A 19,136-nucleotide genomic window follows, 5' to 3' on the forward strand; every position below is an offset into this window, starting at 1 on the left:
TAGAGTAAAGCAATGCCAGGGGTGAAAGTGTAAAGTAGCCCCTGCAGTCGGTAAGAATGGAGGGTGTGTTAGCGCTGGACTGGTGATCATCCTTGTTTTCTTCTAACAGTTGTCTAGATTTTCTCCCCAAGTTCTCCTAAAGTAGTTTGAATCTTTTCTACCCTTAACTACATATGCCTAACTTATAAAATAAATTTGTTTTTTCCTCCAGATATTCCTTGTCTTTGAATGTAGAGAGTAGAAGCACTTTCTGTGTTTTTGTTTTTTCCTGAATAGTTTTTTCCAGAGAAGAAAATTATATTGGCTAGTTTTGCACATTTTAAAAAAAGAAGAAAACTATAGGGTTTACCAGAGCTGGATATTTCTGTTGATCACAGTAGGATTCAGCTACATGTAAGTGTAAAATTGATTCAGATACTATGTTTTCATCCCCTTTTGGTGTCTGCATTTCAGGACAAACAAGTTATTGGCATTCATACATTCTCTGTAAACATGAAATTGGAAGCTGTAGACCCCTGGTCTCCTTTTGGGATCTCTCCGGCTACAGTTGTTAAGGTAAAATGGGGATAACTCTCTTGGTAAGAATCCCTGTCAAGGTGACTGGTTTAGGAAATTGGTAGTGTTTTGATCTTTAAGCTTTATTGATCCAACCCATTTTTCCTTCTAAGCCGTGCAGTTAGAATTACTTCTGTGCACGTTTTGTATTTGTCCAGTTTGCTGTGGCCCGTTCCTTCTTCAGAGCTTGGTAACCCTAGCCAAAGCAGTCTTGGGCCTGGGCACTAGACTAGTAGGGGACGCATTCTTTGGGGCAGGCCTAGGTGTATATAAGTAAAGGAGATTTAACTCCTTTAGGAGGCAGGGTATCTGTAAAGTTGGAGGCAGGCAGTCTTATCAACATCTAACTAGATGCAGAGCTCTTTGGAATGAGGAGATGAGTTGGGGATTAGGCAATTAGTGTTAAAAGTTCTAGCAGTGGCCTGGCTCCAGCTATGTATTCTAGATTCAGATTTAATCCTTTGGAATACTGACAAAAGTAAGAAGTAAGGTTATCAAGGCCCTGCTCAGTCACTACAACTGAGGCATTGGCGAGAGAATTTCAGTTTCCAACTAGAGCAGAAGCACATTTACTGAAAATAGAAGCCAAAGTTGAATGTGACTAGAGGAATAGTTGCTTGGGTGCTAAATTGTCTGATCTATTGAGATTTAAGTTTTCCCTGTCTTGGAAGAAGATTATTCTCAAAGCAAGGAGGGATTCTGAGCCTGAAAGTGGGGCCAGAAGGCCCTATCTAGAGTCTGAAGGAAGGGCTAGTGGGAAGCCAGAGGAGGTTCATAAAGTTGTCTCTTTGGCTGGGCTCAGTGGCTCACGCCTGTCATCCCAGCACTTTGGGACACCGGGGCAGGTAGATCACCTGAGGTCGGGAGTTGGAGACCAGCCTGACCAACATGGAGAAACCCCGTCTCTACTAAAAATACAAAATTAGCTGGACGTGGTGGCGCATGCCTGCAATCCCAGCTACTCAGGAGGCTGAAGTGGGAGAATCGCTTGAACCCGGGAGGCGGAGGTTGTGGTGAGCCAAGGTTGTGCCATTGCACTCCAGCCTGGGCAATAAGAGCAAAACTCCGTCTCTAAATAAGTAAATAAATAAAGTTCGTTCGTTGGCATTTGAAACTGGGCTAGAATTTGAAAAACGAATATACAGTAGCATAAGCTTAAACTAAGCTTCTCACTAAGTTTAGACTAAATTTTGTTCAGAGCCCAACTACATGGGTTTGGATCCAGATTTTGCTTCTTCCTCATTTTGTAACCTAGGGCAAGTTATTTAACCTGTGTTTGAACTCGTTCTCCTTATCTGCAAAATGGAGTTGATAGTGGTACTTGGGCCAGGTGTGGTGCTCAAGCCTGTAATCCCAGCACTTTGCGAGGCTGAGTCAGGAGGATCACTTGAGCCCAGGAGTTTGAGACAAGCCTGGGCAATATAGCAAGACCACAAAAATTAAAAAATTAGCTGGGCGTGATGGTGCATGCCTGTTGTCCCAGGTACTCAAGGGACTGAAGTGGAAGGATCAACTGAGCCCAGGAAGTCAAGACTGCAGTGCTTCAGTGAGCCACATTCATGCCACTGCACTCCAGCCTGGGTAACAGAGCAAAACTCTGTCTCCAAAAAGTATATATGTATTTTTTATATATATATTTAAAAAATGGTACTTACCTCTTTCGATTAAGAAGATTGAAACTGAATTGATACATGAAAAGCATTTAATTAAAACAGTAATTATATGCATTATATAACACAGAGTTAACATTTAGTGTTTAGTATTATTAATACCCACATGATTATGAACTTTTGTAATATGTTTGGCTGTGCCAAGAAAAAAGCACATGCATTTGTCTATTTCATCTATTAATTGCATGTATAGGTTTTTGATGAGAAGTACTTTCTGGTGGAAATGGATGACTTGAGACCTGAAAACCATGTGCGGCGATCCTTTGTGTGCCACGCCGACAGTCCTGGCATCTTCCCTGTGCAGTGGAGTCTGAAGAATGGCCTACACATCAGCCCCCCTCCAGGTGCACATTTGCTCTCTTCTGAGTTGTTACTTAAGAGCTTCTCCTTGAGATAAGATGGCATTGCTTAAATCTTTTGTCCCTCTTCTCATGCCCTAGCCTGTTCCTAACGTTTTTGGGGTCTGAGAAAAGTGTAAGGAAAGGTCTAGATTCCATATATTTACATATTTCAAAGTCATAAATTGAGCTAAAAAGCTGTTATTAAAGAGAGTGTGTGGGCCAGGCACAGTGGCTCACGCCTGTAATCCCAGCACTATGGGAGGCCGAGGTGGGCGGATCACAAGGTCAGGAGATCGAGACCATCCTGGCTAACACGGTGAAACCCCATTTCTACTAAAAAATACAAAAAAATTAGCCGGGCGTGGTGGCGGGCGCCTGTAGTCCCAGCTACTCGGGAGGCTGAGGCAGGAGAATGGCGTGAACCCGGAGGCGGAGCTTGCAGTGAGCCGAGATTGCGCCACTGCACTCCAGCCTAGGCGACAGCGAGACTCCATCTCAAAAAAAAAAAAAAAAAAGGAGAGTGTGTTCTATCCTCTGACTTTGTTATCTGTGCCCTCATAACCCCCTAGAAAGCCAGGTTCCAACCTGGGTTCTATGCTGGCTCCTTAGTTCCATTTATGTCTGTTAGGGGTGGCAGAGCGGTGGGCTTGGATGCACAGTGAGCTTTGGGGGCTGGCTTGTGAGAAGAGGCCATAGAGCCAGAGTTAGAAGGTAGATTACTGATTATCTTTAGGTGTCTGAGTCTTATCATGGAGGGAACTTTCTAGAGAGAGGTTTATGGTGAAGAGTAGGACTCAGGCAGTAGGTAGGAAAATAAAAGCTCGTTTTCCTGATATTTGCAACTTTGCAAAATATAGTCTTTGATCCTTTAATCAAGGTGCTTAATTAATGGTTTTAGTTGAGCTTCACTGAAATTTTTAATATTTTTAAACTTAGAGAATCTAGAACATTTCAGATGTTTATCTGATTTTTTAATATTAGCAAATCAGATTATTTGATTGGCAGTCTATGTATATGTTATTAGTAGGTTTTCAGTAAAGCATAGCATCACTTTCTAAATGGTGACTGCTGGAACACTGGGCTGGAAGTATTCTTTCGTGTTAACAAGGGTCATACACTCAGAACCTTTTGTCTTTCATTAGCTTTTATTCATCCAACAAACATTTATGTAATGTTTGCTGTAAGCCAGGCATTGAGCTTATTCCTAGGAAGAGTGACAAGCTCAATGAGTACAACCCAGCCCCTTCAAGGGGCAAATAGGCGGAAATATCAACAGAACTTCCTAGATTCTCCTCCATTAGTGAACACAGCAGAAGAATGCCTGGTTGGAGGGTATGGTGTGGAATAGCCACAGAAGGAAGTTCTTGCTTTGCAGGTACGCTCTGGATATCCCAAGTTCTTTACTCTTCTTGCCACTTCTATATGAAAAGGAAGAAACAATTGTTAAAAACACTGAAGCTTTCAGTGTTGTTATAGACAAATCAACTGTGTCTTTGTAAATAGAGGGAAGGTAGTAGATAACTGAAAATGGCAGAAAATGTACTGTCAGGAATTGAGGTGGGGGCAAAGGGAGAACATAGTGCCAGTCTCAGGTAGGCAGGGACTGTTGGGCTGTCAGAGGGCATAGACTTGAGTAGCCTGTGTTTTGCCTGTGAGACATTAAGCTCTCGGGAGGCTGAGAGCAACTCAGACACAGTAGGCAGTTGGGCCTTGCTCAGCTCTTTGCATGCAGATGGTTCTGAGTCAGCACCAGCTTGGAGATGCTTCCGTCAAGAACCTTAGTAGACTTAAGTGGGGCGCTAAGCTTGTTTTTTCTAAAATAAACACATGATTTAGATTAAAAAGCATTGATATTCTGTAATATATGAATCTGAAAATGACAAGAGCATTTGTATCAGTGATATCTCAGACACATTTCAGGAAATAGCTTTAATGAAGAAAAAAAGTCTTCATCTTTGCAGATTAACTAGTACTATTTGCTGTCTCTTTTCCTTAAGAGCCTGAGCCCTTTAGAATTGACAATAAGAGTGGATTTATATATACAAATCAAATCCAGTCATAACTATCTTAAATTCTTTTGGCAAATCGCCAGCAACTAATCATATAAAATAGTGCTCAAAATAAATGCCTAGTTTGAAATTTGAAAGTTTAAAAATTTATCCAAAGAGTCTCATTGTCTTATTACAGTTTGACCAGAGTTGCTCTGTTTTATAAAATTAACAGTGCTCTAGATTTATAGAATGCTTTTTGCCCCTCTAAAATGATCAAAGTTGTCAGACTAGCAGCACTGGAAGTTGTGAGTGGACCCTTGGTGAGTGGTGAAGCCAGGCAAGCATGTGCAGTGTGGCAGTGTGAATCATTGTTCATTTGTCCCCACCTAGGCTACCCAAGCCAGGACTTTGACTGGGCTGACTACCTCAAACAGTGTGGTGCTGAAGCTGCTCCCCAGAGGTGCTTCCCTCCGGTGAGGACCCCCACGACCTCATGGCTACTATGCAGGGCTGCGGGGACTGCTGCGTTTCCCTTGCTTTCCGTGGTTATTACTCTGAAGATAATCATCTCACTTAATCCAGATGAGCACAGTGGTGATTGTAATCACATGGTCTAAAGGAAAATACATTTACTGCAGAAGTGAATCAGTTAGTTTGCTAATTAAGTTAGTTTTATAAGTTTATTGGTTTTATTTTTTCTTAGCTGAAATCATGTGAATTTGAAATTTTATGATTATTTTTCATGATTCAATAATAGGAAAAACTGTTGAAATATTAAGTGGAGAAAAATTGTTAAGCTTATTTAAATTCTTCTATCCAAATAATACATGCATGTGGTTTAAAAAGCCATGTAGCAATAAAAGGCTTAGAAGGTAAAATAGCAGTCCCCGCCCTACCCCTTTTCACAGTCTCCCTTCCGAGAAGTAACTACTTCCTGTTCTTCTCACTGTAATTCTAGTAGTTGTATTTCTTCATTTTCAAAATGAAAAGCTTCTATCTTTTGAGTCATTTATTTTAGACATGTCACTTGGTTCTAATTTTAAAACTTTGACTTTATTAAAACAAGTTAACTTCACCCTGTCTTATGGTGCTGAGTCTGTTGGTTCTATATTATGATAAATTAGCATTTAGTTATTTTTTGTTTCCTTTCCTCTCTGTCTTACCCTGTTCTTCTTCCTTTAGAGTTATATTACAATTTTTGGTTAAATACAAAATGAGTTTTTTACATTATGATATGCATTCAAATATTACTCACAGCTGAGCACTACAATTTTGTTTTGTTTTGTTTTGAGACAGAGTCTTGCTCTGTCACCCAGGCTGGAGTGCAGTGGCATGATCTCGGCTCCCTGCAGCTTCTGCCTCCTGGGTTCAAGAGATGCTCCTGTCTCAGCCTCCCAAGTAGCTGGGATTACAGGCGCCCACCAGCACACCCACCTAATTTTCATTTTTATAGTAGAGATGAGGTTTCACCATGTTGGCCAGGCTGGTCTCGAACTCCTGACCTCAAGTGATTTGCGCACCTCAGCCCCCCAAAGTGTTGGGATTACAGGTATGAGCCACTGCACCTGGCACTGCAGTATATTATGATTGTTTCTTTTAAAAAATTTTTATCCTCAGTATTAATTTCCTTGTTTTTAATTTACTTAATTTTCTTTTATCTATTGCTGCTGCTTTCCACACCTCCCAGTAGTCTCTCATTAGCAAAAGCAGTCACATCAGGAAATTTGTGATTCCTAACACTTTTGTTAAAGAGACATCCCTGTTAGCAACCTCCACTCTCTGTCTCTCTGGATGGGTTGCTCTTTAGACTTGCCATGTAGTTTTTGTGGGTTTTATTGTTGTTGTTTGTTTTTTTTGTTTTGTTTTTTGTTTTTGTTTTTGTTTTTTAGACAGAATCTTGTTCTTGTCACCCAGGCTGGAGTGTAGTGGTGTAATCTCAGCTCACTGCAACTTCTGCCTACCGGGTTCAATCGATTTTCCTGCCTCACCCTCCTGAGTAGCTGGGAGTATAGGTGCCCGCCACCATGCCTGACTAATTTTTATATTTTTAGTAAAGACTGGGTTTCACCATGTTGGCCAGACTGGTCTCGAACTCCTGGCCTCAGGTGATCCGCCCACCTCGGCCTCCCATAGTGCTGGGATTACAAGTGTGAGCCCTTGTGCTGGCCTTGCTGTGTAGTTTTAATCGTGGAAATACCCTTGTCACCCAGGGAATTGCCCACTCCCTTTTTGTATGATTTGGGGTCCCTTGTTTTGTAGAGATCTCATGGCCTCCTCTTCCTTGGTTTGTTTCCTTGTTTTGATGGATTCCCATCTCTCAGTAGCTTCCTGTAACAGGGTGCAAGGGAAGTAAAGTTTTGTCGACACTGTATATTTGAAAATGTCTTCACTCTACTAACTTGATTCATAGTTTGGCTCAATGTGGAAGTTAATTTACTTGAGAATTCTGAAAACATTGTTCACTTGCTTTCTAACTTCCAATGTTACTGTCAAGAAGTTAAAAGTTACAAAGCTATTCTTATTTTTGTTCTTTTGTAGATGACAGGCTTTTTTCCCCCTCTCTGGAAGGTTATAGAACCACTTTTCACAGTGATGAATCTTGATGCGAGCCTCTTTTCATCCACTGTGCTGGGTTCTCAGTGGGCACTTTCTCTCTGGATCTTCATGCCTTTCTGTGTTGGGAAATTTTTTTGAATCACTTCTTTGATTTCCTTCCTTCCGTTTTATCTCTTTTCTCTTTCTGGAAGTTCTTTTATTTGGTTGTGGCCCTCTGGATCAAACCTCTGCTTTTTTAATCTTTTTATCCTTTGTTTTATGTTTCTTAGTCTTTTTGCTTTGTTTTCTGGAAGATTTCCTAAACTTTGTCTTTTGACCTTCCTTTTGAGTTTTTAATTTTTGGCATCATGTTTTTTATTTTCTGGAACTCTGAATAGTTCTTTCTCTCTCTCTCTCTTTCTCTCTGTCTCTCTGTCTGTCTGTCTGTCTTGAGATGGAGCTTTGCTCTTGTTGTCCAGGCTGGAGTGCAATGGCATGATCCCAGCTCACTGCAACCTCTGCCTCTCAGGTTCAAGAGATTCTCCTGCCTCGGCCTCCCTAGTAGCTGGGATTATAGGTGCCCGCCACCACACCCAGCTAGTTTTTGTATTTTTAGTAAGGATGGGGTTTCACTATGTTGGCCAGGCTTGTGTCAAATTCCTGACCTCAGGCGATCCACCCACCTCTGCCTGCCAAAGTGCTGGGATGACACATTATTTTATTTTATTTTATTTTATTTTATTTTATTTTATTTTATTTTTATTTTTATTTTTATTTTTTTTGAGATCGAGTTTTGCTCTTGTTGCCCAGGCTGGAGTGCAGTGGCGCGATCTTGGCTCACCACAACCTCTGCCTCCCGGGTTCAAGCGATTCTCCTGCCTCAGCCTCCCAAGCAGCTGAGATTACAGGCATGCGCCACCATGCCCGGCTAATTTGTTTGTATTTTTAGTAGAGACGGGGTTTCTCCGTGTTGGTCAGCCTGGTCTCGAACTCCCAACCTCAGGTAATCCATTCGCCTCAGCCTCCCAAAGTGCTGGGATTACAGGCGTGAGCCACTGTGCTCAGCACTTCTTTATTTTTAATATCATACTATTCTTGCTCTAAGGATGCAATAGTTTTTCTTATCTCTCAGAGGATGTTAATTAACACCCCTAATCCACCCCCCCACACACACACCTTTTGGGAAGTTTTCTTCTTGCATAATCACTGCTTTTTCCAAGTTGCTTGTCTGTTTTGGTCTCTCTTACTCTCCTACTCTCAACTTTCATCTTCTTAGGTGTCTAGTAATTCTTGGTTGGTGCTATATTTAAGAATGGGTGACTAAAATTGGAAGCTCTGAGCAAGTAGATGGAGCTTGTCAACCTTGAACTTTCCTATCTGATTGACCATTTGTTGGGGAAACCTGAATCCATATCATATGTGTTTCTTCTTGGGCTTATCATATCACCATAAGAAGTGTCTTCTAGTCCTCTGCCTGGTGGGTCATAGGCAGGTGGGTCATAGGCAGAACCTCTCAGCAGTCCATAGGCTAACCACTATTTTTGTCACGGCATGCATGCCCTCAGCAGTTCCTTGTGTCCTCTTACCTAGGCATCTTCTCTTTTACCCTATCCAGAGGATAAGTCTCACCTTCTGTAGGGGAGAGGAAGGAATGGTTTCCCTAATGCATGGAGTCGAGGAGCCAATGGCATAACCTAAATGTTTCTTAAATGTTTTCAACAAATCCTCCTTGTTTTGACTATGTCTCCTCTACCTCCAGTTGCCTAGTACCTGGTTCTTCACTTTCTTTACTGCCAGCGTAGATTCGCCTTTCTTTAACTTAGTTTCTAGATCCTGTTCTAAATTTTAGCTTATAAAATGTTGTTTCCTCTCCTGTTACATCCATCTTAATATAGATGTTAAGTTTTTGTCTTCAAAACAGAAGCAAACCAAAAACAACTTTAATTTTTTAAGTTAGGTGTCAGAAGAGAGAACACTCAAATGCAGATGTTCAATTGTCCATTTTGACTCGGGTGCTGGATATTTTTCTGTTTTAAATGACCCTTTCTCACTGTTGATAAACATTCTTTATCCTGACTGCCTTTTATGATACACATACAAGTATGAACCAGGCAGTTTGTGGTATGATGGGGTGCTTTATGTGAGGGGAAGTGAGTCAACAGTGTTGATAGCCACTTGATTCAGGATACAGAACCTTAGAGACTTTATTTCATTGATACCTTGTAATAGCACAGCCAGATAGGAGTTCTCAACCTCATCTGACAGGTGAAGAAACTGAGGCAAAAAGAGGCTATACAGCTTGAGCAAGGTCAATAATGCAGGAATATCTGACATCAAAGAGTGTACTTCCTGAATACTTCTATAACACCAAGAAAGGCAGACATTTTCCTTTTGCTTCATTAAAAAGCAAAACAATGCAAAATAAATGTTATATTTAAACCTAGGGATTAAGTACTACTTGAAAAAGGTTTTCTAGCTGAGCACATGAGTTGATACTATGTTAATCCAGTAAATGGATTTGATTCATTCATTTTCTAGTTAATTTCTGAACATGAATTTAAAGAGAACATGAAGCTTGAGGCGGTGAACCCCCTTCTCCCTGAGGAAGTGTGTGTTGCTACCATCACTGCAGTGAGAGGCTCCTACCTGTGGCTCCAGCTGGAGGGTGAGTGCCAGCACTCCAGAAGCCTTCCTGTGACCACTCTCCTTTGAGCTTCCTGTTTAATCCTGTAATGTGGTCTCTTAAACTTAATGGATTAGTTAAATGGGGATCTTGTTCAGAGACTTTTGTAATGCAAGACTCTAAGCGAAACATTTATTTTTCTGTCCTTGGCTTTCAAATTTCAAATTTTAGGAAATGAATACAAATAAAAATTCTTTACTATAGAGTCTCCTATTTTCTGGAAGGGGAAAACATAAGTCAAATAGCTTGTATTTTGATGTGACCAAGTTATACTAGCATGAACATTAACACCTAGCTTATTGAAGAGATAATATTTTGGTTGCTGTAGCCCAGTGGAACCAAAAAGTATAAAAGAGTACAAATGATAAACTGTACTAAAAGTAATACTCAATAATCGGACAGGTTTATGAATGCAAGGCACTGCATGAGTACTCAGTGCTATGGTTACTGTATATGTCCTGAGCTGCTTTTTTAGCCTGCTACCAAATAGTCAGACTTTGAGACAGTACCTACTATTTCTGATTTGTAGAATTGGCATTTAATGCAGATATCAAGAGTAATATTGAATGTAGACTTTTATGCAATCCTTGTTCAGCAACTTGCCAAATCACTTCCTGATTTGAATTCACTGTTCTTTTCTGGCTTACTCCCGAAGTACCAGAACTGATGTTCTCATTGAGTAGAATTGTCACCTTTGCCATTTGGTTTCTATTTGTCTGAAATGACTGTGATACTAACCGTCTGAATGATACCAGTGGTAGTTCCAGTTTCTTATTTGCTATTCCCTAGCTTAAGTGTCACCTTGTATATTCTCTACCCATTTTGGTCCTGATACAGTTTTACATGGGGGACAGTTTACTTTTTTTTCATAATGTTTATCATACATGACAATGTATGATTTCTGTGTCAAGAGACTTGTGTCTGCATTATTACAAGAGTAGAACATTATCTAGAAAATAGTTTATGAAGAAGGTTATTTAATGGTCTAAAAAAAGTTTTGTTTTTTTGTTTTGTTTTGTTTTTTAAATCTAAACAGGTTCTAAGAAGCCTATACCTGAATATATTGTGAGTGTGGAATCCATGGATATATTTCCTTTGGGCTGGTGTGAAACCAACGGCCACCCCCTCAGCACTCCTCGCCGAGCACGAGGTATCTGTCTATTTCTGGGTTAGAGGATTGATTGTTAAATAATCTTCTGTGTGGCTGCTGCCAGTTAAAACTAATCTGGACATTTCAGAGAAAAAAAATGACATTCTGGTTATCTGTTCCTGCACAGGAAGTTATTTATTGTAACAAATATTTAATACCTTACAGTTTCTGTGGGTCAGGAATTTGGGTGCAACTTAGGTGGGTCCTCTGGATCTGAGTCTCTCACAGGCTGTGCTCAATTATCAGCCAGGGCTCCAGTCATCTCAAGGCTCACCGTGGGGAGGATCTGCTCCCAGCTTTATGCAGATGATTATTGGCAAGTGTCTTAGTGCATTCTAGCTGCTGTAACAAAATACCACACACTGGAAAGTTTATAAATGACAGAAATTTATTTCTCACAGTTCTGGAGACTGGGAAGCCCAAGATCCAGGCATTGGCAGATTCAGTGTCTGGTGAGGGCGCATTTCCTGGTACATAGTTGGCACCTTCTCATGTCCTCACATGGTGGAAGGACTACTAGCTCTGTGGGTCTCTTTTGTAAGAGCACTATTCTGCATCATGAGGGCTCTGCCCTTGTGACCTAATCACCTTCCAAAGGCCCTATCTTTTCATACCAGGACATTGGTGGATAAGTTTCAGTGTGAATTTTGGAGAGTACAAACACTCAGACCACAAGAAGAATGTGTCTTCTTGTGGGCTGTTGGACTGAGGGCCTGAGCTCCTTGCTGGGTGTTGGCTGGAGCCTTCCTTTAGTTCGTTGCCATGTGGGCCTCTCCGTAAGGCAGCTCACAGCATGACAACTGGCTTCTATCAGAGTGAGGAAGCGAGAGAGCAACAGAGGTTGAGGAAGATGGAAGCCAGAGTCTTTCTGCAACCTAACCTCAAAAGTGGCAACCCACTTTCCCCCTTTTTAAACAGCTTTATGGTGTTATAATTGACATACCAACTATCACCATAGTCAGATTGAGAACATTTTCATCATTTCAGAAAGAAGCCCTGTACTCATTAGCAATCAGTCCCCACCCCCAGCATCCACGAATCTACTTTCTGTCACCATAGGTTTGCCTATTCTAGACATTTCACATAAATGGGATCATGGTCTTGTGTGACTGGCTTCTTTCACTTAGCGTACTACTCTCAGAGTTCATTCATGTTGTAGTGTGTATCTGTTCTTTATTCCTTTATATAGCTGAATAATATTCCATGCTATAAATATAACACATTTTGTTTATTTAACAGTTGATGGACATTTGAATTGTTTCCATTTTTTGACTATTAAGAATAAGTTTTATAGTTTTCTTCCGTGCTCTTCTCTAAGAGTTTTATAGTTTTAACCCTTATATTTATGTTTAGATCTTTGATCCCCTTTGGGTTAAGTTTTATATATGATATGAGGCAGGGGTCCCCAATCCCTGGGCCATGGACCGGTAGTGGTCCATGGCCTGTTAGGAACTGGACTGCATGGCAGGAGGTGAGTGGTAGGCGAGTGTGCATTAGTGCCTGAGCTCCACCTCCTGTCAGATCAGGGGCGGCATTAGATTCTCATAGTAGCGTGAATCTTACTGTGAACTGTCTCATGAGGGATCTAGGTTGCATGCTCCTTGTGAGAATCTAATGCCTGATAATCTGAGGTAGAACAGTTTCATCCTGAAACGACCCCCCATCCCCTGGTCCATGGAAAAATTGTCTTCCATGAAGCCAGTCCCTAGTGCCAAAAAGGTTGGGGACCACTGATCTAAGGTAAGGGTCCAACTTCATTCATGTGGATATTCAGCTTTCCCAACACTTACTGACCCAGGGAGCCTTGAAAATACTATTTTTGCTCTTTGTGTAAAGACCGCTACCAAGAAAATGTGCCTCAGTCTAGATATTCAGACATAAGCATTAATTTATAGTACTGTATGTGTGTATATATACACACACACACACACACTCTCACACAGAACCAAGTTTTAAATATGCTAATGTAACCTTAATACACATATAAATTTTCCTTTGTCTTTTTATTTTTCTTGGCATTTATATATTTTTTTCTTCCTACAGTACATAAACAGAGGAAAATTGCAGTGGTTCAGCCAGAAAAACAGTAAGTAATGTAATAATGTGTCTGAACAGTTCACAAGTTAGAATATCTAGAAAAATAACTATTTCAGAGGGTATGTTTCCTCATTTTCTCAGATGGAAGCATAATTTTTTAATTCAACATTTGATCATTTGTATACTTTGGGAGTATATGTATTTTCTAAAATGGCATTATATACAAAAGGGTACAATGCATTCCCAAGATGGTGTCTAAATTGAGTTTTCTTTGGCTTTTAGAACCTTAAGGTAATTGAATAAAAGAAAGAAAATAAGAGTCCCCATGCTGGTATTCATTGAGGAAGAGCAAAAATTGTAAATTAGGATATGATTTGTCACAGTGGACAAAAATAAAGCTTGGGGTAGAAGACAACTCTAAAAGAAAAGACACATTCAAAGGAGTGACTTTGTGCCCATCAAGAAATTCTTCATTTGTAACATACCTGCACGCATAGCTTTTGAGAAACAGTTAATTAGTAATGCCTTCAAACCTTAAAAGTACAAAGGTTTCTGTGTGTATATGTGTGTTTTAAAACATTGGGTGCTGAATTCTCTATTAATCTTCTGGGGCTGCCATACAAAATACCACAGGCTGGGCGGCTTTAAGCCAGCGGTCCCCGACGTTTTTGGGACCGGTTTTGTGAAAGACAGTTTTTCCACAGACTGAGGTGGGGAATGGTTTCTGGATGAAACTTTTCCATCTCAGATCATCAGGCATTAGATTCTCCTAAGGAGCTTGCAGCCTAGATCCCTCACACGCACAGTTCACAATGGGGTTCCCACTCCTGTGAGAATCTAATGCTGCTGCCGACGTGGCAGGAAGCTGAGCTCAGGCTGTAATGCTCCCTTGCCTGCTGTGCGGCCCCATTCCTGACAGGCCATGGATGGGTACTGGTCTGTGACCCTGGGGTTGGGGACCCCTGCTTTAAACCACAGAAACTTACTTTCTTACATTCTGAAGGTTGAGAAATCCAAGATCAAAGTGCTGGTGGATTTGGTTCCTGGTGAGGGCACTCTCCCTGGCTAGCAGATGGCTGTCTTCTGGCTGTGTTCTTGCATGGTGGAAAAATCTTTCTCTCCCCGGCACCCCCGGACCCCTCTCTTCTTATAAGGCTATCAGTGCTATTGGATTACGGCCTACCCTATGACCTCATTTAATCTTAATTACCTCCCCAAGGCCCTATCTTCAAATACAGTTACACTGAGCACTAGGGCTTCAACATATGAATTTGAGTAGGGGGAAACAATTCTGTATATAGCAAATTCTATAACTACCTAAACCTTTGTAACTTTGTGGGTAATAAAACTAACAACAGAAGTGGAGAGAAGGCCGGGCGCGGTGGCTCAAACCTGTAATCCCAGCACTTTGGGAGGCCGAGACGGGCGGATCACGAGGTCAGCAGATCGAGACCATCCTGGCTAACACAGTGAAACCCTGTCTCTACTAAAAAATACAAAAAATTAGCCGGGCGAGGTGGCGGGCACCTGTAGTCCCAGCTACTCGGGAGGCTGAGGCAGGAGAATGGCTAAACCCGGGAGGCGGAGCTTGCAGTGAGCTGAGATCCGGCCACTGCACTCCAGCCTGGGCGACAGAGCGAGACTCCGTCTAAAAAAAAAAAAAAAAAGTGGAGAGAAGGGCCATAGACATTTACCCCAAGTAGAGAAGTGAGATGATAATGAAAAAAAGACTGGCTTTGGATTTTTCCTTGACTTAGTTGCCAAAACTGATCCAAAGCTTTAGTTAGGATGCATTCTAAAAGATAAATTAGCCTTTTTTCAGTGATTGCTATATACAGAATAAGCCTCTGGGTTTTTAAAAATAACATAATTTGTCTTTAATTTGAAAACCAATGGATGAAGAAAACAGACCCTATATAAAGTTTCTGTTCTTTGACTATTGAAAAATGAGTAGTTTATTTGTGGTTTAAGCATCTCACAAGAAATTTTGTAATTTTTTTTGCCCAATAAATGAAGAGAAAATTTGAATATGTAGTATCACAATGCTGTATACAGACATCCATTGACTCATTATGTCCTATATATAGTTTTAAAAATAATTGTTCTTTTTTTGTTTTGTTTTGTTTTGTTGTTTTTTTTTTTGAGATGGAGTCTCCTCTCTCGCCCAGGCGGGAGTGCAGTGGCGCGATCTCGGCTCACTGCAAGCTCCGCCTCCCAGGTTCACGCTGTTCTCCTGCCTTAGCCTCCCAAGTAACTGGAACTACAGGTGCCCGCCACCACGCCCAGCTAATTTTTTGTATTTTTAGTAGAGATGGGTTTTCACCATGTTAGGATGGTCTCTATCTCCAGACCTTAAGATCTGCCCGCCTCGGCCTCCCAAAGTGCTGGGATTACAGGCGTGAGCCACAGCGCCCAGCTTTGTTCTTTAAAAAAAAAAAAAAAAAAATCATCAAGGGAGTACCTTCTGTTACAGATTTTGCAACATGCCACGTTTGCTTTCTTCTTAGATTTGAAGGAAGCTAAGCCTCACACTTTACTGATCTTAAGGATTATCTCACTATTTTACTGTGTTTTCTCGACCCAGAGTACCATCCTCGAGGACTGTCCATGAGGGCCTGAGGAATCAGGAGCTGAACTCCACAGAGTCAGGTATAAGCATATGTCATCTTATGGAAAGGAAGACTTAGTTTCTTTTAATGGACTATATCTGAAAATAACTTAAAACAGTACATTTGATGTATAGGGTATGACTTCATGAGGGGTCTCTTAATTGTGACTAGAGTTATAACGGTCTAGGATGTGTTTAGTTTAATAATCATCTCTAGGCTGATAGTTCTGTCCATTTCTTTCTTTTTTTTTTTTTTTGTTGAGACGGAGTCTCACTCTGTCGCCCAGGCTGGAGTGCAGTGGCCGGATCTCAGCTCGCTGCAAGCTCCGCCTCCCAGGTTTACGCCATTCTCCTGCCTCAGCCTCTGGAGTAGCTGGGACTACAGGCGCCCGCCACCTTGCCTGGCTGGTTTTTTTGTATTTTTTTAGTAGAGACGGGGTTTCACTGTGTTAGCCAGGATGGTCTCGATCTCCTGACCTCATGATCCGCCAGTCTCGGCCTCCCAAAGTGCTGGGATTACAGGCTTGAGCCACCGCACCCGGCCGTTCCGTCCATTTCTAATAGCCATAGCTATTCTTTACTGATCACCCCTTGTGTGCCAAGGGCTCAGATGGTCGATGTTACCATCTTTGACTTTAGCTAAAGAATCTGAAGTTTTCCAGGCAGTGTTGTTTCTTAAGCTTGAGAAACAACTCTTAAGGTTGAGAGGTAGAGGTTTATTCTTTTTAAAACCCTTTTTTATGATATGCATACTTTGTATATACATTTCACAATTTATGTGGAAAAAAAATAAAGCATTGGAAAAAGAAATTGTCCCAGAGGCAATGCCTGATAAATGAGACAAAGATCCTTGCTGGAGGTTCAAGCCTTTTGTCCAGGGTTCTCTCTTGAACTATTCTTAACGTCTACGTGCTTGTTGTATAATGTTTAGCATCCTGGCTGTGTATATTCTAGCACAGATTGGGCATTCAGATGATATTTAGTAAATGCCTAGAAGAGAAATCAAAGCTCAGAGAGATCACACGGCTTACGAGTAGAAAGGACAGAAATGAAACTGAAGTCTTTCACAAATTTGAAACCCATACTTCCGTCTCTTCTACCCACTGCCTTTTCATTACATCATTTGTACATAGAGGGTTAGGACTGTGTAACTCCTTGCTTTTGATGCATTCCTGGCCATTCAAATGCCTACTGAAACCACAGAATTTAAGACATTAATATCTTCTGCACAACCTCAGCCAAGGCCTTTTGGTTTGGGTTTTGTCATAGGTCAGGTTCCCTGGGAAACAGAGTCTGAGACTCTGACATATGCATTCAGGAGTTTCATTGGGGAGTATTTTTGGGAACAGCTCCTTGGAAGGAGTAAAGGAAGTAGGATTGGGGAGAGAGATAAGTTGAACCATGATGCAGTTGCAACAGAAGTTTCTTCTATTTCCACTGGGAGCCCTGAAGCTGATCTAACCACTCAGAGCTGATCCTAATTCAGGTGTGGTGGCCACACTTTACTGACCAGTTATTGGAAGTAAGCCACTGCTTCCTCCTCACGTCACAAGGGGCAAGGTGGCCCTCTCCTGCTGAGAGCAGTACCCAGCTCTGGGTGATTCCAGAATAGACTTAAAGCTGAAAGCTATAAGCTGCCAACATACCCAGCAGCGGGGGCATGAGTGCCTTAATCCTGAAGAGAGGCATTTGGGTTACAGGGTTCACCTGGAAATGTGAGCACCAGCATACTGGTCACTATGATATACCATCCTTTTTTTTTCTTTTTTTTTTTTGAGACAGGTTCTCACTGTGTCACCCAGGCTGGAGTGCAGTGGTGTTGTATCAGCTCGCTGCAACCTCCACCTCCTGTGCTCAAGCTGTCCTCCTACGTCAGCCTCCTGAGTAGCTGGGACTATAGGCATATGCCACCACACGTGGCTGATTTGTTTGTTTGTTTGTTTTTGGTAGAGATGGGGCTTCACTATGTTACCCAGGCTGGTCTCGAACTCCTGGACTCAAGCGACATGCTCCCATCTTGGCCTCCCAAATTCCTGGGATTACAGGCATGAGCCACCACACCTGGCCATGACCATTCTTAATTAAAGAGAAAACATTATGAACTGCAGGATCCTTTCAACAATGGGCAGTGTGCACATATCTTTCCTTAACATTGGATTAACAGGCATATCTATTAGAAGAGCTTCTCTGTGCTTTATAGCAGTGTTTTAGTATCTTTGAATTTTTTACATTCAACAGCTGACATGCCTACCACTATGAGGGGATTTTTTAAATTGAAGGACAGTATTGATACAGACAAGTAGTTGAAGAAAAGGGTCTCTAGACCCAGTTATACCCCACAGTACAAAAAAACTTAGAGATGTGGTCACAGCATACTTTTAGCCCTCTGAGAAATCTCAGAGGTGGGAGAGCTCTCACAACATCAAAGGCTGCCAACATTAGTTTGGTGGTTTTTTAGGAGACAAGCTGTAATTCTAAATAATATTCGACAATTTCTATAAATATTCCAGAATAGATTATTTAAAGTTGGTTTTTGAAGACCTGGAAAAGAAATCACTGATCGTCCAGAATCCTCATGTGTTCTTGGAATACACTCTCCACTTTATTGATAGAAGATAGGGTTCTTCTATCAATTTTGCAGTAACCTAGGAACTAATCAGCATGTTAATTCAGGACTCTGTTTGATTTCAGCAGAGTGATAAGCTCTGTAAGTTACTTAAGAGCATTCTTAGACAACATGTTAAGCTTCAAAGTAAGTAATTCCAAAGTTTATATTAATATAATAGTACATGTGCTTGGTTTTTCCTCCCTGGCAATTCAAGCTTTGGAAACATGGGGTAGAGAATGACTGTTTTGAATATTTGTTTCTCTTCATTTCCCAGTTACGATTAATGGAAAATATTGCTGTCCAAAGATATACTTCAACCACCGTTGCTTCTCAGGGCCATATCTTAACAAAGGAAGAATTGCTGAGCTGCCTCAATGTGTAGGACCTGGGAACTGTGTTCTGGTCCTTAGAGAGGTAAGGTTCTGGCCTAGAGCAAAATAACTTGGAAATTTCACAGCATTCTCCTATGGTCATTTCTACAGGGAGCCACATGCCATAGATGTGACAGTTCTAGGTTTTATCAAAAGTTACTAACTTTTCTCATGTTTTGGATAGTGAAGAGGGTATGTAATTGTTTCTCCTTCCTAGGAAACATTCACGTAAACAATTCTTCACAAAGCAGGTTCACCTCTGTCAGGGTAGAAAGGTCTTCTGTCAGAGACCAGAAGAGAACTATACAAAAGTGAACTGTGAGATTACTCTATGACTGAGAGGCCGTGGCTATGTGGCATTAACCTAGTGGCTATGATAAAGCTACACATCTGGGCTTTTTGTTCTTCCCAACCAGTGTGATATGCTGCAAGTAACAGATAAGAGACCTTTCAGCCCTCAGGGTGGCAAGTCATGATCTGGGGAAGCCAGAGCTTCTGGACCAGACTCCTCTAGCCACAAGAAGCCTCAGCTGTCTACATAGTGGTCCAAACAAATATAATTTTCTGTGTGTACCGTGGCTGGGAAA

The 19,136-nt window shown here is 41.4% G+C and overlaps 1 protein-coding gene across 4 annotated transcripts in view; it reads left to right on the plus strand.

Moving 5' to 3' along the window:
- SFMBT1 (Scm like with four mbt domains 1) overlaps positions 1-19,136 on the plus strand; it is a 154,796-nt gene that overhangs the window by 121,964 nt on the left and 13,696 nt on the right. For all 4 annotated transcript variants that reach the window (XM_017955399.3, XM_017955398.3, XM_003894304.5 and 1 more), the window contains 8 exons: positions 454-555; positions 2,419-2,569; positions 4,948-5,030; positions 9,631-9,757; positions 10,812-10,925; positions 12,969-13,011; positions 15,547-15,611; positions 18,453-18,592. In XM_017955399.3, the coding sequence (XP_017810888.1) occupies positions 454-555; positions 2,419-2,569; positions 4,948-5,030; positions 9,631-9,757; positions 10,812-10,925; positions 12,969-13,011; positions 15,547-15,611; positions 18,453-18,592 (825 nt within the window). The remainder of the gene's footprint in view (positions 1-453; positions 556-2,418; positions 2,570-4,947; positions 5,031-9,630; positions 9,758-10,811; positions 10,926-12,968; positions 13,012-15,546; positions 15,612-18,452; positions 18,593-19,136) is intronic.

The sequence above is a fragment of the Papio anubis genome, chromosome 2, assembly GCF_008728515.1.
Source record: "Papio anubis isolate 15944 chromosome 2, Panubis1.0, whole genome shotgun sequence".
Taxonomy (NCBI): Eukaryota; Metazoa; Chordata; class Mammalia; order Primates; family Cercopithecidae; genus Papio; species Papio anubis.